At 39.5% G+C, this 24,967-nt stretch overlaps 1 protein-coding gene across 1 annotated transcript in view; it reads left to right on the top strand.

Moving 5' to 3' along the window:
- The window catches only part of LOC123695124 (adenomatous polyposis coli protein-like), a 40,008-nt gene extending 16,494 nt beyond the window's left edge, over positions 1–23,514 (top strand). The window contains 14 exon segments of the mRNA XM_045640856.1: positions 5,817–6,003; positions 6,005–6,193; positions 7,044–8,447; positions 8,539–10,486; positions 10,753–10,948; positions 11,290–11,411; positions 13,856–13,980; positions 14,509–14,582; positions 14,727–14,776; positions 15,704–15,858; positions 17,047–17,118; positions 17,514–17,593; positions 17,969–18,060; positions 18,299–23,514. Coding sequence (XP_045496812.1) covers positions 5,914–6,003; positions 6,005–6,193; positions 7,044–8,447; positions 8,539–10,486; positions 10,753–10,948; positions 11,290–11,411; positions 13,856–13,980; positions 14,509–14,582; positions 14,727–14,776; positions 15,704–15,858; positions 17,047–17,118; positions 17,514–17,593; positions 17,969–18,060; positions 18,299–22,416 — 8,715 coding nt within the window. The 5' untranslated portion in view covers positions 5,817–5,913 and the 3' untranslated portion in view covers positions 22,417–23,514.
- The last annotated feature ends 1,453 nt before the right edge of the window (positions 23,515–24,967 follow it).

The following is a 24,967-nucleotide window of genomic DNA, read 5'->3' on the forward strand; positions in this document are numbered from 1 at the left end:
TTAGTTGTTTATTTACTTCAATAACGTCATCCATAACAAGGTGAAACATGCATTGTTTACAAGAAATACGAACCCGTTGCTGACTGTACACTGTACGTAGTAATCAAGACGGCTTTGTGTTCAGAATAGTGGTGTTTCGCTTGTGGCTTTTCGTTCGTCAGTTTGTAGCTTGAAACGCGTTTGATCTAGTTGATGTTTTAAAGCATGAATGCGCTTTGTGAGGTCGGGATTCCTCTTTATAAACGGACAAGTTATTCGGGCTAATTATGCAGATTTTACGGGCTTTGCTGAGAATAATGACGCTTGTGTGCTCCTCGTTTGCAGCGATTTGTATGCTTTGAGAGAAGTAGGATTGTACTTTTGATGCAGATTAGTCAAATTCCCCCGTCATTGAAAATTTTGCATCTTTTCCTTTTCGAAAAGATTTTGAAGCTTAAAAATAATATATTTTAATACGAATTCCTTGCTAGTTGGTAACATAATAACACAAATTCGTGATTAGAATGAAATCCTAGAAGGAAGCGGGCGTTACACGCACGGTTTTGGATGTGTGACAAAAAGATGGCAGCACAGGAAACGGTAAATTTAGATTTGTTTTTACGGCGGCTAAGTTGGACGACGAGCGATGGGTGGTGAGATTATGTGACTGAAAATTGTGTGCTAACCGATTGATATATTGAGTTCTGTGCCTTCTGTTTCGGGTGTGTTTATACCCTTTGTTATTCCCCAGGATTATATTTTCAGTTCGACTTAAATGGTCTCGTTGGCATTCGGGGATAATTTATTTATCTAGGACGGAATGTTCTTCTCGTTATGTTGATGAGTGATTTAAATTGTTTGTGTTATGTATGATATGCATACGTATAAAGCTAATTTGGATATTTATTCAGTAATGAACATATTGGTCCGATGTTTTAGGTACTTTTTTTGCAATGTTTATAAATTTTTTGCACCAATGAATGTTACAATATGAGAAGTGAATGTTTTATTTGTGGGGTTCATAAAAAGTAAGTGCAATTTGAGTACTTGAATCCGATAAGACAAGAGTAATTAAGTCAGGTATTCAGGTTTATACTCAATGGAATAATCCTCACTCGGTTTGATAGCGCACTAAACCGTAGCCTTGGGTAAAATAGAACACCACCGTGTTTATTTGTTGTGCTGTCTTTGATCTGCAGTTATATATAACAGTGGGTATGTGTGCTGCTTGGATGTGTGCGCTGATATTATCGTCTATGTATAGGAATATAGATGTGGAGACCTTCTTATTAATGATCAGTGACCATTACATCTTTTTTTTTAGATCTTATGATTTAGAAGTAATGTTTGTACACTTACTATGTTGTTCGGGCGGATAATAATGCAACAAAAGAAGTATTATAATTGATTCGGTCGTTCTTGGGTTACTAACCTGATTCAGCTTAAATACATAAAAATATATTAAAATATTTAATTTGATTTGAATCCATAAATTTTCTCACATAATATATTATTTTGAAAACTATTTCCAATCGTTATAATAAAATCTACTTATTTCATTCGTAAAGATAAATCAACCGAAAATTTCACACCGAAAATCGTCTTCCTCAACGCGTTGAAGATTCCACGCATATCTCGTAAACGTTTCAATTAATACCTACGCTAACATAATTATAGCTATCGATACATCGTTTCGTACGAGCGAGCACGGCAACGTTGCACATACACACGCAGCCTACGCGGTTCGATCATAGTAAATAGAATACGAGCGGTAAGGCAACTAAGCCTTTTCGATTAAATAGTTTCCTACGCACTATTGAAGCAATACTTTGTTAATCTATAACGTGACATTACGGCAGCAGTGCATCTGTTGCTCTCTGAAGAGGGCACTCAACGACTTCTTACGAGTCTCGTCGATACGCATGCTTGTATAAGTTATCCATTTTGTATGTAGTTTCTTTACTGTTAGTATCTATTTGCTGTGGCACGATTGAAGGGTGAAATTGTGCGATATTGCCTAACGTAGTGCGCACGCTTTGTAGTTCCTTTAACGATCGTAATTGTGAAGATTGCAATGTAGTTAGTGGTGTTAGGTTATTGGTCCTTCTAATAGGGTCTATCTATATTATAGCTACGAAGAAAATAGTTCACTACCCTTGAGTGGAATGTGGTGATAAATGAAACGATGTTGTTATTTATTTGGAGCTCGTTTTGTGTGTCTACTTTGTACAGATATTTATTAATTAATATAACTAAAGCTGGCTTTTAAAATGTGTCCAAATTTTTCCATTCCGTCCAAATTATCGTCGTATCACCATCTCTTTGCAATCTCTTTTAACTTCTTTAAAACAGTTTATCCCATTTCCCTATTACAAAATGCAATTCGGGTCGTTAAATCTAGCTTAAATGACAACAATTGTTTAATCAACTAGGAACTTTAGCCGACCTAATTTATCTGTCTTTCCATTTAACTAATAACTAGTGCCCTACAAGGGGAATTACCATGTTCTCGTATAGCAGTATTACGTCCAGTGTGGGTAAGTGATGGCGCTAGACAACCCATCGCTGTTATGTTTTTCACACGGCAAAGAATACTGCTTAAGATATGAATTAATGATTGAATGACAAAACTTTATTTTCATCAATACAAAAGGACTCCAACAATACATTTACGCACAAAAGGTAACTAACTTATTTGGTAAAAAAGCGATCCCTTCCATGCTTCCTTAGGTACTCTATAGGCAACTGTACCAAGACATCATGGTACGGGGGCAGATCTTACATTTCTAGAATTCGAATTTAAACACGTAAATTACATTTCTTTTCTCGAGTGCTTCTTAAGACGCCAGAGGCTGAAGGGCCGTCGGTTCGCAGCCGGGCAATGTGGGTCAAGCGATCTAGACGTAACTGGATATATTGGCTCTTGAGAAATTCTCACCTAACCTGGCGACCGTGAAATTTTTCCTTAACCTTTTTGGAATATTCCAGATTTTTTGCGTACACTTGAAATATTTCATATTTTGCAAGTATAGCTACATTCTTATCTGATGATGTAAAGTTGTGTTGATGGATTTGTATGCATGTTGGTTTGTTTTTAACCGACTTCAAAAAAAAGGAGGAGGTTATCAATTCGGCCGGTATATTTTTTTTTTATGAATGTACACCGATTACTCCGAGGTTTCTGAACCGATTTACGTGATTCTTTTTTTGTTCGATGCGGGATGGTGTCGAATTAGTCCCATAAAAATTTTATTCGGATAGGCCCAGTAGTTTTTATTTTATGAGCATTTTTGTCTGTATTTGTAAATGTTGCAAGTGTAAGTTTGAAGTCGGTTGTTTTTAACGCAGTTATCACTTGTCCTATCGGCATGCATGAAGGGTGTAAATTTTGTAGTTTTCGACTTTGACACATTTCTTAAATATAAAATACTATATTATTGGAAAAGTTCTGATTGATCATAATAATATTATGACGGCGTTATTAAGGCCAGCCCAATGTCCAAAAAATTATAAGTATGATATTCACATTGAGTATCCGTAATCGGTTAAGGGAAATATCTAGACAAAACAGGAATCACGCTCTCACTCTAAACTTACAAAGGCCAATGATGATGGTCAACGTTAAAATTCATCATCCATCCATATTCCATACATTCGCTATAATAGTTAATACTATACAATATCTAAATAGAGAGTTGCAAAGATTAATAAATTATAATTTTATAAGTTCAAAGACTTCATAAATGCAAAAGCGTGTGCAAGTGTTGATAACGCGTACCATGTGTTTAATGACGTCATAATTACACTGTCACCTACATACTCTGTAACATATGTCATACACATGACTGGAGTCTTACTTAACATATTAATTAATTGGTAAAGTCGTATGCATAACCGTATTAAGCTTTTATATAATTAAAGTAAAACTACCTTGTCGCCCGCGTTTTATAAAACGTAAAAAATTAGATACTTACTAAAACCTTCGAGAAGTACTATCTATTTAATAAACCACATCAAAATCTATTGCGTAATTTTAAAGATATGCATACAGACACACAGACGGCGGAAAGCGACTTTGTTTTCTGTGAAAACTTAAGAAGAAAGGAGTAAGTAAGAAGAGTGAAAGTAAAGTGCCATAGAAAAAAAGCTACATATCTGTGTAAGAAATTATAAGTTTCGTTTAAAAAAATTTATGAATGAATGTCTATTTTAATCCTATACGCTCAGTTCGTTTTCCGGTGCCAAATATTTGTTCTAGTGTTGCTTTATCTCTGGATTTATCAGGAATATAGAGTGAACTGTTTTCAGAAAATAACAATCCTCTTAAATATATGTAGCAAAACAACAAGAATAAACGCCCAGATTCTACGCCGTTGTTTAAAATCGTGTATAATATATCAAAGAAATAAGATGATAATTTAAGAATATTGGGCAATTATTATAAATCTTTAAAATACTTCACATCTCATCTATACTAATATTATAAAGCTGAAGAGTTTGTTTGTTTGTTTGAACGCACTAATCTCGGGAACTACTGGTCCGATTTGAAAAATTCTTTCGGTGTTAGATAGCCCATTTATCGAGGAAGGTTATAGGTTCATCACGCTACGGGCAACAGGAGTGGAGCCACGGGGGTGAAACCGCGCGGAGCAGCTAGTTACTTATATTTAAAGCAAAAAAACGAACACATTATTCATGTAAATGCAGCCATAAACACTAATAGTACTTATTACGGAAGGTATATATAATATATTCGTCTGACTCATTATTTTAATGTCGGTAATGTGAAAAATTGTCCCACACTAGTACAAGTAGTTATTTATTAGTTGGCACTCCGCCATCTTATACGGTTCAAGTTAAAAATATCTTAACGATATGGATCTATTTCACGTCAAGGTTACATGGATGCATGGGATTCTATGAGCATTTAGATTGATGGATAGTCTAAATTTTTAGATTTATCCCATTGGATTGGTAGCTCAAGAAAATCCATCTTATACAAACGAATATCGAGTTCTATATTTACTGCCTAATACAAAAGAAAATCAAGTTAAAATTACCGTACTTGGTTCGTTTACTGTGTTACTGAAGCATTATAAAAACTATCTTTCACATACTCGTCTAAATATGAGTGCAATTATATTCATAAATCACATGTTACTATAAACTTTTTCACACTCCTCGATCGCTGTTATTATTTTCAATCGGTTGTTATAAATATTCTTGCTCCAGTTTTTTACTGTAATGGTTTATACAACCCACCAGTTTGTTTAAATCGGAATGAGTTATGTTTACGGCTGGAGTAGCTCTCGTAAATACTAGGTTATCTGCAATATTTCTGGTCTAATTCATGGGTACTAAAAATAAATTAGGCATGTGCATTGAACTCGCCTTAGTCTATAAACATTTTATAATACCAACAGTACCTAATTATTTATTATTTCATATTCCACGATGCGAAGAATTTTATCGCTGTAATGTCTCTAGTGTAATGAATTATTAAGTATAGATTTAATGCATCATACAATTACGTATTAAATTTTTACATTAGTTTCTGAGTGATATAATCGGAACTTTCAACGTTGAGTTAGAAAGGTTCATTTATCATTACTCACGCTCACTGTAGTCAAGAATCACATAATTTCTCTTACGAAATGTATTTTTTGTCTTGTGTAATATTTAATTAATATTTATAACGATAAATAGTTTTATTAATTGTTACATAACGAAACTATCACTCAAAATAATCAACTCACTCAATATTCATGCCAAACGCGATTATATCCAATTACTCGTAACTAACGCAACTGCTAATAACATTTTCCACACTACTCCAGACTTATTTACATAAAGTGAACGATAACAAACTACACAATGAGTAACAAGTGAAAACAATTCGATATACTCCCTCTAATTGATCCGCTGGAAACGAAAATGAATCGCGATTACTACAGAGTGATGTACAGTAGCAGGAACTCGAACCGTCCCGTAGCCAACACTCGCGATGTTCTCGACAACGAGACGGGAGTTCAACGCGAATCAGTTCAAACTTTACGACGACTTTACCACTGATCTGCGTATAAACTTTAATTCCATAAGAAATTTTCACGAAGTCATGAGACATGAGAGACGCAGGGGTGATCCCGACGACTCCGGCGTCGATCTTGAGAATGGGAACCCGCTGGATTATGTCACGTCCAATGATAGAGATTTGGTAAGTCGACGTACAGAGATAGTTATCATCCATCTCTTATTATTTATATTAACATGAAATTTACAGTACGGTTGGTTTTAATCATTTGAATTCAGCGCTGCATTTCGATTGAATCTTTGTTTCATGTAGATTTATTGCAGTGGATACCGGATACCTCGCTCTATTGTTGCATGACGCCATCCGCCGGCAATTGTGCATTTCTTGCGAGCTGTTCTTGTTAAGTGACCAATATAAAGTCCACATACGAATTGTCTTATAACTGTAGTGGACAGAGATAAAACGTTAAATTGCTAATGGTCCAACCACCCTACTTTCATGTAGCGTCAAGTATAATGATAATACTATAACAATTTATAAAATGAATAGTCATTGTCATCATAAAGCTTTTACAACAGCTGTAGAAATTCACTTTATTCCGAGTTATTGACACAACAAAATTTATTCGCTTACATGATTCACATTCGACATAACGTACATGGAGAATATGCGTTTTATACCGTTATTGTATACGTAATTGACTTGATAAATGCGCGGCGTGTTTAATTGGCATATTGTGTGCGTATACATCACTATTAGCAAAATTATTTAAAAAAAAGCTTCTTGGTTAACTTAAGAACAACTGTTCTAGTACTATTTGAACACAAACATGTAACCAAAAATTTTAATTATCATTTTACGGGCTCAGTAAACCCGGCTGCCCTTGACCAAGTGTAACTTTGCATTTTTGGTCCGATTTAGCTGCAAAGCCGATTACCTTATTGGAGACAAATATTTGCCTTGGCCTGTCGTAGCAAATTACTTATGCAAAAGCTACAAGTACAGTGTTAATATTTTATTATTTTTGTTTCAGTTGGAGAACGAAGTTATGGTAGATCCTTGGAGCAGTATGGACTCATCTAATTCGCCATTAACTGATTCCGGACCATCCGCTAGTGACGACTGCACACCTTCAACGTCGAGTGAAACACGAAAACCTCTCGGTGCGTCATCTCCTGTGACGTCGGACACGCGCCGCATTCCGGACCCAAAAGACACCAAACCAAGCCAAGCAAGAAATAAAGTTACGACGAACGCAGACAAAGCGCGGGTCCGCGATTTTACGCTAGACTTAGATACACTAGAGCCTGACGCTATCCCACGCCGTTCGCGTTTCCTCGACGAAGATTTTCAACTTCATTCCAAGACTAATATAGAATGCCGAATTCCTAAACCGCATTTTCTCGATCACTCACCCTCGCCTGATGAATTCGATGAACGAAGTGATATTACAAATCCCAACTTTCTAGAAGACGACGACGATGACAGTCAAGCACAAAAGAAAAGTGGGGCACTTCCAAAAAGACAAACGAAAACGCAGTCTTCCTTGTATACTTCAGATGAAAAACCACATAGGACAAGTTATCGAAGCACCTTACATTACGGGTTGGAGAGTGCAGCTAGATCGAGTGAACGGCATAAAAGAGCCTCTCAACTTTACACAGGGACCTGGCCAGGAGAACGCGACGTCTGGACAGGTCATGATTCATCGAGCGTTCGAAGTTTCTCCAGTAACGGATCCAGCGATTATCCACGGCCATCATCCAACTTAGAAAACAAAATGGAGTGCGTGTGCTCCTTAATTTCCCTGCTCAGTTTATCTCCTGAAAATAACGCTGATTTGAGCGGCCCGTTACTTGATATGAGTCGTTCTGTGGAAAGTTGTATAGCTATGCGACAAGCTGGCTGTATACCGTTATTAGTTCAATTAATACATTCAAAAGTCGCCAGAGAAACAAGAGATCGCGCTGCAAAAGCGCTTCGAAATATCATTCACACGCAAACAGACGACAAAGCAGGGAGACGAGAAGCGCGAGTATGGCGGCTATTGGAACAAGTTAGAGAATATTGTTACGTTTTAGAAGACATTGTTGAATCTAGGAAAGAGGGAAAAGAAGCGATGGAAGATGATACAACGAAACATCCGAGTCAAAGTGTAGCTGCCTTGATGAAATTGTCATTTGATGAAGAGCATAGACACGTGGTGTGCCAACTAGGTGGCTTACAAGCGTTAGCAGCGCTAGTGAGCGGTGATCAAGCAGCACATGGAAGCAGAACTGATGACAGCACATGTTTAACCATGAGAAAGTATGCAGGCATGACACTTACGAATTTAACGTTTGGAGACGGAAATAACAAGTCCTTATTGTGTTCATTCAAAGAATTCATGATGGCGCTGGTCGAACAATTAGAATCGCCAAACGACGACATGCGGCAGGTCAGTATATTGATTATCTTTATTTGAATAATATACATTTCATTCATATTGTTAAATGTGTTTGATAATATAATTTTTTTTTTAATTTCAGGTAACTGCAGCCGTCCTCAGAAATCTATCGTGGCGTGCAGATACTAACAGTAAACAAGTTCTAAGAGAAGTCGGCGCAGTGAAAGGTCTCACAAAAGCCGCGATGACTTGTCAGAAGGAAGCTACGCTCAAATCTGTTCTTTCCGCGTTGTGGAACCTCACGGCGCACTGTTCTATGAACAAAGTTGCTTTATGTTCTGTCGACGGAGCTCTAGGCTTCCTCGTTGATATGCTTAGTTATAACTCCCCCACCAAGACCTTAGCGATAGTCGAGAACGCAGGTGGTATCATGCGGAATGTGTCAAGTCACATTGCCGTTCGCGAAGATTACAGACAAATTCTCCGCGAGAGAAATTGTTTAAGTGTCCTCCTACAGCACCTGAAGTCGCCGAGTTTGACTGTAGTTAGCAACTCCTGTGGTACTTTATGGAATCTATCTGCGAGATGCCCTCAGGACCAACAATTTCTATGGGACCACGGGGCAGTGCCTATGCTTCGAAGCCTCATACATTCCAAACATAAAATGATAGCCATGGGATCAAGTGCTGCCCTCAAAAATCTTTTGAATTCGAAACCTGGCAAAACTCACATCATTTCTCTAGACACGACAGCGAGAAATATGAACTTACCGGCATTACCTACCCTCGGTGCTAGAAAACAAAAAGCACTGGAACAAGAATTAGACCAAAATTTAGCTGAAACATGCGACAACATCGAACCTGCAACTTCTCCTATGACAAGTAATAGAGAAGAGAAGAATCTTTTTGTAGCGACCGAGAGGCAAATCGCTATGAATCTAGAAAGACATAGAATGACATCTAGTTCACCTTTAATGGGTTCTTTAGCGTCACAAATATCATTAAGTCACAGTGCGCATCTTGCAAGTTATCTAAGTTGCAGCAATACTTTATTAAAAGGAGCTTTGATATCTCGGTCAGCGACGGGAGGCAGTTCGAGCAATGTTAATAGATCAGATAGCAAAGACTCCGTAACGAGTACACATTCCGACTCAGTTTTCGAAAGGGTTATGCGTACGGGTAAGGTGCCAGTACCGACGCCGAGGAATAAAGATCTTATGAAAGTAGACAGCGCTGACGGTTTGAAAAACTCGAAAACACTAGCAAAGACTCCTACTTACCTGAGATACGCCAATCAACCGCCCATCCCTCCTCCGCGCAGTACGACGGATATGAGAACTAATTACACAGAATCTGGTTATGACGTCGACCAGGATTCTTGCGACCAACCGATAGATTTTAGTAGAAAGTACTCAGAGACGAAGAATGAATCTGAGCCCGTCGAGAAAGTTGAAGGCAAAAAGTATACAAAGAAGGAAAACGCAAACACATTTGGCGATTATCAGGAGACGGATCTCGATCAACCAACTGACTACTCCCTTCGTTATGCTGAACACCAATCAGAAACTGGATCAGATATATCAGAGCCTCCAGGACCATCTATAAACGAAGACACTATAAAACACTTCGCAACTGAAGGCACGCCATACGAAACGCCTATAATCTTTTCCACGGCAACTTCTATGTCCGATTTACGCATTATCGGTAAAGACGGAAAACCCAAAACATCGAACGTAAAAGAGCATCCTGAAGCTATGACACATTCTGACGAAAAGGACACGTGTTCTATAGAAGAGCCGCCGGGCCACGATAACGATAGGGCGATTTCAACGCCGCAAACATCAGTACCAGTTGTGGAGAAACAAGAGATATTTGACACCAAATTTAGTTCAGGAATGATCAGTCCTGAAAAGCCCGTGAATTACTGTGATGAAGGCACGCCTGGTTATTTCTCCAGAGTTAGTTCTTTGAGTAGTTTAGGAGAGCCGACGGAGGAAGACTGTTTGGCCAAGAAGAATGCTCAAGCAACTATTAATGTGGATCCAACGCCAGAAGATCTTAGTACGAGCACACCTGGAAAAGATAAAGAAGGTAAGGTTTAAAAATTAAGTTTAAGTTAAAGTTATGATTAGTTATTAATATTATTTTTTTCAATTACTTTTAATTTTTCCATACATGTTGTCATAACATTAGAATCTTAAACCTATAATGCAATTCAACATTCAAACTTTTGTAAACATTTCACTTAATTAGTTATCCGATTTGTTCTATAGATTAATTATCTCAATCTGTTTCTATCATATTATCTATTTCTCAAGCAAAACAACACTAAGACGCATTTCATACACAAATTCCAGGTTCAAAAGCGGTAACATTCGCAACGGAGCCCGTACAAGAGGTGCAAGACGCGTCGGGCATGACGTCCGCCCGCACAGGCTCCCCGCAGCGCTTCATAGAGGACACGCCGCTCATGTTCTCGCGCTCGAGCTCGCTCGGCTCGCTGCCCGAGTGCGAGCAGCAGGACGACCAGGGATCCATCGTGTCGGAAGTCAGGTGAGTGCCAGCTACAGTATTTTAAATATAAATACATATTTCGGCACGATCTGATCCCATACTAAGCTTTCGCTTGTGTTATGGAAACCAGATGGCTGATAAACAAACACATATAATTTTAAATAAATACCTATATAGATAATATTAACACCCAGACACAGAGCAAACATAACACAAATATTTGCCCCGGGTGGGAATGAAACCCACGACCAGTGGCTTGGAAGGCAAGGTCACACAAACCAATCCAACCGGCCAGTGGAAGTATGATTCAAACTTAATGGCGGCTCGGAACATCGTACGATTAGATGTTCTTCTACATATAATATTTTATAACTTTCCAGTCGTCTAACGTCCGGCTGCATATCGCCGAGCGAAATCCCGGATTCTCCAGGACAAAGTGTGCCTTTGTCTCCACGCTCACGTCACCGCCCCGAGCCAGTAACTGAGCCGCATACGCCGCCACGTGAGTATAATAGCTTTAGAATAATTAATAATATGAAACGGGGATAAAGTTTAACGAGTAATCCATTAATAAATCCTAATAAAGGCTCAGGACCTGATAATATTAGTCCCATATTTTTAAGAAATGTAAGTGGAAGTATATCTTTGCCATTACAAATAATATTTAATAATTGTTTAAAAACAGGAACTTTTCCGAATAGGTGGAAGACAGTTTTTATAACCCCTATTTTTAAATCTGGATCCAAAAATGATATTGCAAATTATCGTCCAATATCTATACTATCAGTAATTCCAAAAGTATTTGAAAGATTGGTTCACGGTCGAACATCCTCTAGCCTTAAACATTTTATTATTGCAGAACAACATGGCTTTGTTAAAGGCAGGTCCACTTTGTCAAATCTGCTTGAATTCACCAACTATATTTTTAAAGGTCTGGATAAAAAGTGTCAAATAGAAACCATCTACACTGATTTTAAAAAAGCATTTGACAAGGTGGATCACATGTTGCTCTTAAAAAAATTGTCCTTCAATGGCATAAAAGGCAATCTTTTCCGCTGGTTTTCTTCATATTTACAAAATCGTGTCCAGGTGGTAGTAATGAACGGTTTTAAATCTTCTCCAGTAGTTGTAACATCTGGTATTCCGCAAGGATCTATTCTCGGCCCTTTGCTCTTCACTATATTTATTAATGATATCTCCAGTTGCTTTAAACACTCAAAATTTCAATTATATGCCGACGACTTAAAAATATATTCTTCCATATCAAATAAAAATGACATTCGTCTTATACAAGATGACCTTGATAGGTTTAGCGAATACTGCAAACACAATAAGCTATACCTATCTTACAATAAATGCAAACATGTCCGTTTTACTAAAAATATAAATATTATTCCATCAAAATTTAAACTAGGAGAACACATTCTTGATACCGATTCTACTATTCGTGATTTAGGCGTCTATCTTGATGCTAAACTCACAATGGACGTACATATTGACTACATATTAAAGAAAGCTTACCGTATGTTAGGTTTCATCACTCGAATTACTAAGAATTTCAGACGAAAGGACACATTTATTTGCCTCTACCAATCATTAGTTAGATCACACCTCGATTATGTATCTCCTATATGGAATCCATTTTATAATTGCTATGTAAATAAATTGGAAATGATACAGAAGAAGTTTCTGCGCACACTTAACTATCGCTTATGCTCTCCCAAATGCTCATACAACCAACTCTTAGAAAAATATAACATGATGTCCTTGACCAACAGACGTTCAGTAACTGATGCTGTCACTTTAAGAAGCATTTGCGTGGGTGAAATTGATTCTTCGAACTTACTAGCCGACTTGTCCTTTCGTGTGCCTTCGCGACCAACTCGTTCGAAATGTCTTTTCCATTTACAACATACCAGAACCAACGCAGGACAACGCGCGCCACTTCACAGAATGTGTGTCTTACACAATGACAAACTGAATGATATAGATATGTTTTCATGCTCCCGATATAGTTTCAAATGTACAATTAGCCAATTATATGTATAATTTTTCTAACGTTGGATAATGTACATGCTTAGTTAATGCTTTCCCTTAGTTTAATATTTCAGAAATCTGTGTTAGTTTTAAGTATTTGGCTCCCTTGCAACAGATACCTATAAATTATTGTACAAGTGAGTTTTTTTTTTTCTTTTACTTTTTCTATTTATGTTCACTGTGAGACGTAGAGGAAACAATTGTTAATGTTACCATTGTATGTCATTAATTTATATATTACACGGGTTTAATTGTTTCTGTAAGATCTCCAAATAAATAAATAAATAAATAAATAAATAAAATAATTTTTACTCAAGCTAAGTTTTAGCCATATCAGTTTAGTGGTTTTGACATGGTGAAGTAAAAGAAACACCATGACAAACTTAATTACTTCTTGCTGGATATGTTATAAAAAATATTTTCATAAAAGCTCGGATGCTCTTTTTCTCAAAAACTGTACCTATTAAAGAAAGTCACTGTATATCAGGCCTTCATAAAAAAATTCCTACAATAGTTTAAGATTCCATCACGCATTGTTTTTGAAGTGAAACTTCATTAGGGCTCGTTGAAAGTAAAAATTCAAGGTCGCGTCATGGCAATACCATCGCGTCATGGAATAAGGCGACGATTTTAGTGTCTTTGAATCTTGCCAAAGAAGTTTCACTCCTGGCACGTATTCGGCACTCACGCTCCTTTTTTAGTGAGCATCACAACATTTATAAGTGTTCATATAGTTATAAAAGAGCAACTATGGAGTTTCTTGTCGATTCTTCTCCATAGATACTGCTTTCCGAATCGGTGGTAAATGTTAAAAATACTTATGTAATGACGATTCGAAAGTGCTACTAAATAGTAGTCTAATTGAATAAATGAATGTTTGAGTTTGAGTTTAATTATTTATCCCCACAGCGGAAGACCGGCAAGTGTCGGTGTTCGAGGAGCGAGTGTCTCAGTTCGTGGTCGAGAACACTCCCGCGCACTTCTCGCGGAACACGAGCCTCTCCAGTCTCACCATCAACGATGAGCCCAATAAAGTATGCATTTATTGGTAGAAAGTCTTATTTTATTATTTTAACGTATATCTTTTCCTCTTACTTTCTTACTCCATTTTCTTTGTCACATGTTTTTTTTATAATAATTCTATTAATGGAATTCCTTTTCATTAGCGTATTGTTCAATTATTATGTTATTATTGTAAGAATAGCTGTAAGGAATCAGAAATAAATAAATAAATAACTCGTGGTTGAATAGTTTGGTCAGGGAATAATTGAGATACAGGTGTTTTCGTATTTATTGTTAGAAGTAACTTGTACAATGTATTTTGGCCAATCAATAATTGAGATACTGTAGTAACTTGTTCAAACTTAGTAATCCTGCCAGTTTGCGTTGAATCGGAACGAATGCCATTGTGTCTTGATTCTCAAATGTTGTTTATTTACTACCCTCACTTTATTAATTAATATTTATGACTGTCCAGAATTTTAAAATTGACTCCACCGGTTTTCATCATTTAAAAAAGGATTGATTAAAACTAACTAACCTATTTTTTTTTACAATTTTAGCCGTTGGCTGACACGTCGAATCCCGAACTGGACATGTCGCCGGGTGCCGAAGTGGAAGAGTTCGAACATGACAGGTGCGTTTTGTTCATTTATATTATCTTACGTTATATTATTTCTTATATGTATAATGTAATAAATATCATATGTGTTTATTATTACGTTAAAAATATTGTTGAAGAAATTTAAATTATGATTTCAATAATTCTTTATATTTTCAGGGATCCTGGTCCATTACCGGATGCCAATGACCTAAATAAACCGATGAAAGGTAAGAATTTGTTTATATTTTTTTTGCGCGCAACAAATCCATATTTGTTCTATCCTCGTCTCAGGCATGGACACTGTGGTACTTCTACTTTTTATCATAGCACAGACAGAACTCTAGCAGGTAATCTTTTCTTGTACGGATCAATTGTAATTCGCTTTTTATATAAGCGAAACAAGTTATTTTTTTACCAAATCCGCAAACTGGATTGCTCGGTTGTATTATAAACAAACTGATCATATTGTAAATTAAACTGGTTATAAATCGAAACGTATATTAGAAGTAATTGTGCAGACACGTCGCTGTCAGCGGAATTGTCCCGGGTATACTGACCATCAGCACATTATACGTCTCTCACACATACTCATGTATCATATCTCTATAGCCATGTATCACGTGACCGCAGACACGTCGCTGTCAGCGTAGTTGTCTCGGGTATACTGACCGTCAGCACATTATACGTCTCTCACACATACATATGTATCACATCTCTATAATCATGTATCACGTGTCCGCACACATGTCGCTGTCAGCGGAGTTGTCCCGGGTATGCTGACCGTCAGCACATTGTACGTCTCCCACACATACACATGTATCATATCTTTATAATCATCTATCACGTGTCCGCTGACTCGCCGCTGTCAGCGGAGTTGCTGCGCGTGCATATACGTCAGATACACAAACAGTGGTGGACGTTTAATTAGAAAGACGTAACACGATGACTAAGTCATCAAATTTATTTAACACTTTTGTAACAACGTATTCGGGAACTGCTGGTCCGATTTGAAAAATTCTTTCGGTGTTAGATAGCTCATTCATCGAGGAAGGCTATAGGCTATATATCATCACGCTAAGACCAACAGGAGTGAAGCCACGGGGGTGGAACCGCGCGGAGCAGCTAGTGTAGCTATAATTTACGTCTACCCGCAGACACGCCGCAGTCAGCAGAGTCTCCGCGCGTGTACTGCACGGAGGACACGCCGGCTCCACGCTCGCCCTCCGCCCTGTCCGCGCTCTCCGCGGGGGACAGCTCCAGCGACGCGGGCGAGCTGCTCGCCGAGTGCATACAGAAGGGCATCGCGCAGGTGAGCTGGAGTAGGGAACCTGCGCAGATACCCCCGGCTCCCCGGCTCCCCGGCCCCCCGGCTCCCCGGCTCCCCGGTCCCCGACTCCCCGGCTCCCCGACTCCCCGGCTCCCCGGCTCCCCGGCTCCCCGGTCCCCGACTCCCCGGCTCCCCGACTCCCCGGCTCCCCGGCTCCCCGGTCCCCGACTCCCCGGCTCCCCGGCTCCCCGACTCCCCGGCTCCCCGGCTCCCCGGTCCCCGGCTCCCTGGCTCCCCGGCTCCCCGGCTCCCCGGTCCCCGACTCCCCGGCTCCCCGGCTCCCCGACTCCCCGGTCCCCGGCTCCCCGGCTCCCCGACTCCCCGGCTCCCCGGTCCCCGACTCCCCGGCTCCCCGGTCCCCGACTCCCCGGCTCCCTGGCTCCCCGGCTCCCCGGCTCCCCGGTCCCCGACTCCCCGGCTCCCCGGCTCCCCGACTCCCCGGCTCCCCGGCTCCCCGGCTCCCCGGCTCCCCGGCTCCCCGGCTCCCCGGCTCCCCGGCTCCCCGGCTCCCCGGCTCCCCGGCTCCCCGGCTCCCCGGCCCCCCGGCTCCCCGGCTCCCCGGCTCCCCGGCCCCCCGGCTCCCCGGCTCCCCGGCCCCCCGGCTCCCCGGCTCCCCGGCTCCCCGGCTCCCCGGCTCCCGGGGATGGAGCAGAACTACTTAACGCCGTTAGTACACCGACGCATTCGCGTGCGGCAGCGAAACAACGAAAAATCTGTCAGTAGTGTGGCAGGATTTCGCATATGATATGTCTCACTCTAGCACATAGATAGATGAAACAATACTGACAAGGACGCATCCTTGTCAGTATTGTCTCGCAAGGAACTGCGAAATGGCCATTAATTACACAAAACACAGACGCATTGCGAAAACATTGCTGTTTACTAAGGTTCCGCAGATATTTTTTAAGGTAGATCAAATAGCAACTGATAAGTTTATACAAGAAACACTATAAATATAATTACTATGCAGCGACATAAGCGTAGGTCATTTTTTTAGATTGATAAATAAAATATTTTTAAGCAGTGTGATAACATCTTTACTTCATTTTATTATGAGGGGATTCTGATGAACCGATGAGTTCACTAGGATCCCCTGGGGGATCGGGCTGGGGGATTCTGGTGGCCTCAATCATGCAATAGCTTAATATAATTTATTCGAAATTATTTCAGGTGGTTAAAAACAAAGGACCGCCATCCGAGGTGTCGCCTGTTAATATGCACACAACTCGTGATGAGGTTTACGTAAGTACTTATATTATGTAAATATCTAAAAAAAACTTTTTTAACGTATCTGAATTTAAAATATTTTTGCACAAAAAGTTTGCATTTTTTAGGTATAAAAACTAGTTTTAATCTACACAAATAATATTATAAAGAGGAAAACTTTGTTTGTTTGTTTGTTTGATTCTAATGAAAAGGCTCATAAACTACTGGACCGATTTTAAAAATTCTTTCACTATTCGAAAGCTACATTATCCACGAGTAATATAGGCTATAATATATTATCACGCTAAGACCAACAGGAGCGGAGCCACGCGGGTGAAACCGCGCGGCACAGCTAGTGCTTTATTTTAAATCAATATTCAAATACATATTATACAGTTAACAATACCCAATAATTTCGTATTTAATTACAGCATTCGCTGCCATCGTACCTACGTTCGTCCACAGAGACGGTCATGATGTCACACGACCTGCCAAGGACTATTCGTGATAGGTACGTACATAATAATATGTTCTGTGTGTTTATAATTTCTTATTGATTATTTAGAGTCAATTTTTGCAATAAATATCAAATTAAAAAATAACTTTCATAAATTTGAAAAAAAAAAACATAAATTTTTATAAAATTTTTACTTAGATCAAAATTCGCTAATTCCATCTATAGACGATGCGAACAAAAAAGCAGTGAAACTTTGTTTACACATCGATGAACTATATTTATTATAAGTATGTATTGTGTACTAAGTTTTTTTTGTAACAATTGCTGCTCTCTATCACATCTAAGAGGTCACATATTCAATCACGTAATTAACAAGCAGTAACAATAATTTTATAAAATTTAAATAAATATCATATTGTATTGTTGCAGCGTAAGTCCAGGTTGTCCCCCGCCCCTGCCGCCCAAGATGGCGCCCAACGCACCGCCGCGACCGCCCGCACACAGCGCACAAGCTGTTGACGGTCAGTTATATTTTATTTATTTGTTATTATGGTATGGTATAGCTTTAGTTTTATGGATTTGTCAAAATTTAACCATAGGCCAGCTTTGTGCAATTATTGAAAGTAGGAAAGAAAATACATTAATCGTAATTTGTTACAAAAATAACACTAATACACTAATAACACATTACCTTGCTAGCACCAATTATTGACTTATAATGATTTTAAGTAATTACAATATTTTAATGTTTGTTCACAGAACACCGAGACGATATACCTCATGACAAGCCAACCAGCGTGCTGCGCAGCAAACCCAAGCTGCCCGCAACTTCCAACCTCGCGCGAAACGATTCTCTCAGTTCACTCAGTTTAGATTCCTTCGGCTCCACCGATAGAGAAATATTCGAAGAAACTGTTAAAGCTGGACTCTCCAGTGTCAACCCGAGAGCACAATACACACTAGACAACAAGGAAAAAGCGCATTCCGTCGAAAGACCCTCAGAATTCTCGCGACATTCCAGACACCACAAATCTTTGGATAGAAGCGACAAAATTGCGCATAACAAGTCGAAGATCAAAGATCCAGAATTTGAGAGGAATCTTGCGTCTGGCGTGTACAGCATCAAGCAGTCGAGCAAAGTGAAGAGACTGGACCAGGAGCTCGCGATGAACAGGTCGCCGTACTTCGGAGAAAGTTCTGGACTAACGCGGCAAAGGCTCTCCAGGTATTACGATGAGGGTCCACCAAGCTTACCTGCTAGGATGGATGATAGAAGATTGGATAGAAGTAACTCCCTAAGTTCATTGAGTAACGATTCCTTCGGTTCCACGGATAAGGAAGTGTTCGAGAGATGCGTGCGCATGGGCATGGCGAAACCGACCAAGAAACGGGACGAAAAACTGCGCGTACGCAGCGACGATCGCCTCGAAGTGCGGGAATCTCGACGTAGAGTAAAGAAAGAGAAAACACAAGGCGCGTTAGACAAAATGGTCGGAGAAGAATATTCGAAAGATCGCGCTATTTTGGAAGAGGTCATCGCTCGCGGGGCAGGTGAGTTGAAGGGAAAGGAGAGTCAGAGTCAGAGTGCGGGGCAGAGTCAGAATCAGTCAAAAAACGTCCCGGCGCCGTCTGCGGTTCTCGCGGCCGCAGGCGCGCGCGCACACACCGCGCGAGACACTGGCTCTGACGAAACTGATGTGATCCCCAAGCACAACGAGCTGCCCACGATAGACTCGGGGAATATCACCGTAGAGTCGATAGAGTGCGACATCGACCGCTCCAACGAGTGCCTCGCGCCCAACACCGTTGACACAACCATAGAGACGGAGAAGGACGAGCTGAACCGCTCCAACGAGTCGTACGCAGATGTGCTCGACGGCTCCTGGAGCGATGACTCCCACAGGGAGTGCGATACGAGCACGCTCACACGCAAGAACCGGCGTCAGTTCGAGTGGACCGACATCAAGTGTGACGGGGACAAACATGAGGAAGTGTCCAAGCATGACACGTGGAACGATAACACGTGTCCCGATGACGTCACCTTCCCCACTATAAGCGGGTCCGTACACCTGGTATCGTCGATAAAAAGCGAAATAGGCGATATGGCCACCGCTTTACCTGATCTATTGGAGAAAAGCGATGTTCCCAATCTATTCTCGAGACCCGATTTGACGGATAAACTCGATGGAGTCGAAAGCGATGACGCTAAAAGTGATAAAATACTACTAGACGATATCCCGACACCTAGTTTCACATCGCTCATAGATGACGGGGAACAGAGGTTCGATTCTTTAATGGCGTCCGCCATTGAAAAAGAAGCGGCTAGATTGGCTGCGCAATTGAAGATTACCATGGAAAATAGTGCCACATCGCTAACTTCTATAGATTTAGACAATGTTAAACCGCCATCTAATTTAGGCAGCTTGTTATCACTGAGCGCCTCAGGCCAGTGGGACGAATCGACCGCACAGACGGCGAAGAAGTGTCAGAAAAGCAGAAAGAAATCCTTGCCCGTGACTTCTATGGTTAAACGAGCACTCAGCAATTCACACCATCAAGGCAGCTCCGAACACCTCGATAGCAACCCAGTTAGTTTTCTGGATAACATCAAACCGCCTTCAGAAATGGAAAACCTCGACATGGAAGGAAGCATGATATCCGTGTCGAGTATCGTATCAGAAGTCGCAGATTCAAAGGAAAAAACAACAGTGGTTTTCGACTTCAAACAACCCGTGCAAGATTTCCCTCTGTGCACGACGTTTACAAACGTCTTCCACGATTTAGACAAAGTTAACCCGCCATCTCTGTTCGATGAGATGGTGGAGTCTACTCTAGAGTTGGAACAGACGACGGCACAACAAGTGTACGATGACTGTGAATCTACGCTCAACGTAGTCACCGATTTGCCCTCAGGATCCGAAAATTGCACTCCCATACCGTCAGATATGAGCAGTGTCGAATCGACACCAAAGAGACAGCGAGACGCCAAGTATTTAACGCCAAAAGAAAAACGTAATGCAGCTAAAAATAGATATCAAACGTATACAATAAAAGATACGGTCTCACAGAATGACGTAACGATGGATATAGAGGAATCTGAAGAATTCTTGACGTGGACGAAATCTGAGAGCGATCGGTCGGATGAATATGTGACAGCCAACTCTGAATCGAGATCTAAGAAACGTGTGAGCGCGAAACAACGGCGGTTAGAGGACAGAGCTAGGTACCAAACTCAAACCGTTGATATTCACAACATACTCACACAAGAGGCACCGACAGCAGCCGCCCCTGATCCACATTTAGAGAGTTTAAAACAACGTCTAGCTGCTAAAAAGACGATAAAACAAAAACGTATTGAAGACGCGGAGAGATTTAGAACGCGAACGTTAAGTGAAGACATTCCACCTTCACCCACGTTCGTTACTAAAGACGCAAACTTTGAAAATGTCGAAACCACCACCGGTTACGATAGTTTATCATCGAATGAACCAAATCATCAACAAATTTTAGATGAAAGACAAAACGATGATGTTTTTAGGGACGTAGATAGCGGACATAATGAAGATGACTTCGAATTGAATTCGACGCAATTAAAAACGTATACTAAGAGCTTTAGAAACTATTTACCGGTAGTAGAGAGCCCGACTTCAGTAGATATGTGTGTAGTGAATAATTTAAAAAATATAGAAATGACAGCGTCATACAGACGCGAGTTACAAAGCGATAAAAATCTAAATCCCAGCACTAGTGACTTTGCAAGCTACGAAGGTGACAGTAATTCTGAAGACAAGGCTCACTCAGAGTCCGACACAGAAGTACACTTAACTCCGCCGAAACCAAAAATAGTCAAACCTGAATATAAAAGGGACAATAGTTTAGATTCAAATGAGTCTGGTGAGAAGGAAATAGAGGCTCCTAAACCTGTGAGAGGGAGAAAAAAGGCAGCTTATGTATCCCCGTACAGGCGAAACACGCCTGCCGCTAAAAAACCAGCAACACCTCAAGTTAAAGCTATTCCAAAAACTAGTACAGTTAAACCTTCCACATCTAAAACGAATCTTTATACGAAACCAATCAAAACTCCGCCTAAAGCAACCAGTGCTAACTCATCTCCTAAGAAAACTGCCCCCAGTAAGCCTCCCACAAAAACATCACAGAAAACAATAGCTATCCCAGCACCTACCAGCTCTAAACCTTTACCTCTAGTCCGACAAGGCACGTTTACTAAAGAAGAAAGTTCAGTTCCACCTAAAAACCTTCCAGTGCCAGAAACTAAAATAGCTGCTCCACGTGGTAGCGCTACTTCCCCAGTTAAATCTCTAGCAAATACGTCACCATCTAGATTACCGCAGTTCAGTAGAAACAGACCGCCGATGGCGAAAACAACTAATCAACCGAAACAAACCAAAACGTCAGCGAGACGTTCCTCTGAATCTGCCATGAAGAATTCCCCATCAAACCACAGCTTGCAAAGCAACGATAGTGGCAAGACAATAGTTTTAGCGCGAGGCTCCCGTCAGGGCAGTACGTCAAGCGTCAACTCAATCTCGTCGCCCAAATCAAAAGACGTCGAAAGCAAAATTGCGAATCTGTGGAAGAAAGCTGAACAAACGAAAAAGTTGCCCGCAAAGAGAGTCTGGATCGAAAGCGACAAAACTGAAACTCCAAAATTGATCAGAAGTTCCACTTTCGAAGGGCAGCCGAAGCAAGCTGTAACGACGGCCACTAAACAGAAGTCGGCTATTGGAATTAGAGTATCTCAAATACCCAGCCTCAGACCCAAATCCATTCCGGCCCCGAAAGCAACGGGCAGTGCGAAAAAACCGGCGCTAACGAGAGTATTTGTGAGAAAACCGAGCGGTCAAGTGACGTCTTGAATCCACATTCAAGTACAAGACGTGAATAATCGAATTATTTGCCGTCCCAGTTTTGACGAATTATTTAACCCGAGAACGTCGTTTGGACGGTGATGACCGCCGGTATTTTAGTGCAATAATTATGTCTCAATTGACGGAAAAGACTACTTATTTAGAATAGATATTTTTATTGTATCAATAATCGACACAGAATACATTACGCAATTTACGATTGCTGATAATTATTTGAAACGATCGCTATAGATTTATCTTGAACTTGTATCGTTTTTCACATGTTGATTTATAAACTTTATTTATATGTATATCTGTTGCATTTATTCAAGTAGTAATTTCAGAAACATAGATGGTAGTTTTAAGTTTAAGTCAATAAGTAAGCGTAACAATATTCACAGAAGTTGTTGTTTTCCAACTACCAAATATATTCCAATATTATGAGCATTCAAAGTTTTCGAAAGAATCACAATTTTGCGGTATAACATGAGCTTATTTTCCGCTAAAATGTCTACAGTACTTCCTCATCGTGTACATAATTCGCTTCACACATCCTAGTTAAGGTTACCATTTTACATATTTGTATATTTTTCATAATTACTCATAATAATAATGTAAGAAGGTCACATCGTATCGGAGTAAAAATGTCGACATATTGATGTATGTCCAATTTTTTACGTCTAGTCAGTTTGTTAGTTAAGCGAGGGTAGTTTGGAATTGGCTTATGAATTTTTGTAAAACGATGCATTTTTGTATTTGGTGTATGATTTTCTAACATGCTGTTCGCAGGAGTGCTTTAGAATATAACAGGATGCTTTTTATAAAAAATGGAATGGTTTATGAATGGCCTCGCTTCAAAATTTTTACCAAATGTCAATTTTGAAATAAAAACTGTTTATCCACTAATATACATAGATTGAAATATCCATGTAATTCCATGGTCTAGTACTGATTTCTGTATTATTAGAATTTTTATAAATTAGCTTTTTTTGGCTTTGTTAGTTTTGTTTTGTCAGACGTAGGGGTTTACATTATATAAAGCCAGTTTAGCTAAATATATAGATGTAAGATGCGTATTCGATGGTAATAAATCAAACTTAAATTCAATTGAAGTTTTATTTTTAACCTCCTCCCTATATAAACCCGATTAAATATTGTTTCACATTGCCAGATTATATGACACTATCACACTACATAATATTATTATGCTAAATCTTTTTATATCTCTCCATAGATCACTGCTTTCCAAATCGGTGGTAAATGTTAAAATAATTATGTAATGACGATTCGAAAGTGCTACTAAATAGTAGTCTAATTGAATAAATGAATGTTTGAGTTTGAGTATAACGGTCGTAATTTAAGTGTGCACAAGCGATTATTCCGTAACTTCTTTTATCAGTTTAAAGTTTTTTGATACCGGCAATAGTTACGGCATAGTCTCCTGTGCACACTTTAGCTATTACACTCGGTATAAAAAGTACGTGTCACTTTGTCCGCGATGGAATCCAAAACTACTAAACCGATTTAAAATTTGATTTGCACCCTGGGTGCAGCTTGATCTAACTTGAAAGATAGGATAGGTTACATTACAGTTTATACACAGTTGTTTATAGTCGCAAAATTATGTTAGCAAATTATTATTTGACGACATCTGCTGACTGAATTGAGTAAGTATTCAATAGATAAGTAAGCAATAGTTTACGTTACAGAAATATTTTGTACTTTCTTCTTAGTTCAAACATGATAAATTTCTTCTAAGTACATAAGTAGTAATAAGGTCTCCACCGCGTCTCTATCTGTTCACGATAAAGTTAAAAACTACTGCACCAATTTTCTAATTCGAACACAGAGCTAGAACAAGAACATTTTTACGTCATGTTTTTGTGAACACGCAAGAACGCATTAATAAGTAGGTACTTGCTCGCACGCTCTAGCGCCGTTAACATCGAACGGGCGATCACTCTAAGAACATTCCGTACAATAGTTTCGAACACAGAAAAACGAAAGAATGCTCTAAGCCTGTTTTTAGTTAAACAATTTGAAACAGTGGAAGTAGAATGAGCATTCGCTCCGGCTCGTGTGATCTAAATTATTCAACCATTACACAAGTCACAAAATATAGTAGGTATCTACTACATAGTACTTCATAATTTTAAATACCTAGGCAGCTTGAGAATTTCATAGACATTTTTTTTTATCTGAACACTAAGTATGCAAATCAAATGAAAAGACCATATTTTAGCAAAAATTAAACTAAATTAATTTCATGCTGGCGAAATGGGCCGCGTAACCGTGTGTTGATTAATAGAAAATATTATGATCCATAATTTTGTTCTTACCAAGTATATTATGATAAAACTAAGCGTATCGGTGAAAGTCGCGAGCATCGCTATATTTATAAACTAGCTGACCCGACAAACCAAATCCTTCTCCTGACAATAATGAATCAAAATAAGAATTGTTGAATCGGTCCTAGCATTTTCTTGCATTAAAGTGTAAAATATTGAGTAAGTTCTTATAGATTAAAATAGCACAAAGATTTCAAGAAGTAAAATAAATG

Source organism: Colias croceus, chromosome 10 (genome assembly GCF_905220415.1).
Source record: "Colias croceus chromosome 10, ilColCroc2.1".
Lineage (NCBI taxonomy): Eukaryota > Metazoa > Arthropoda > Insecta > Lepidoptera > Pieridae > Colias > Colias croceus.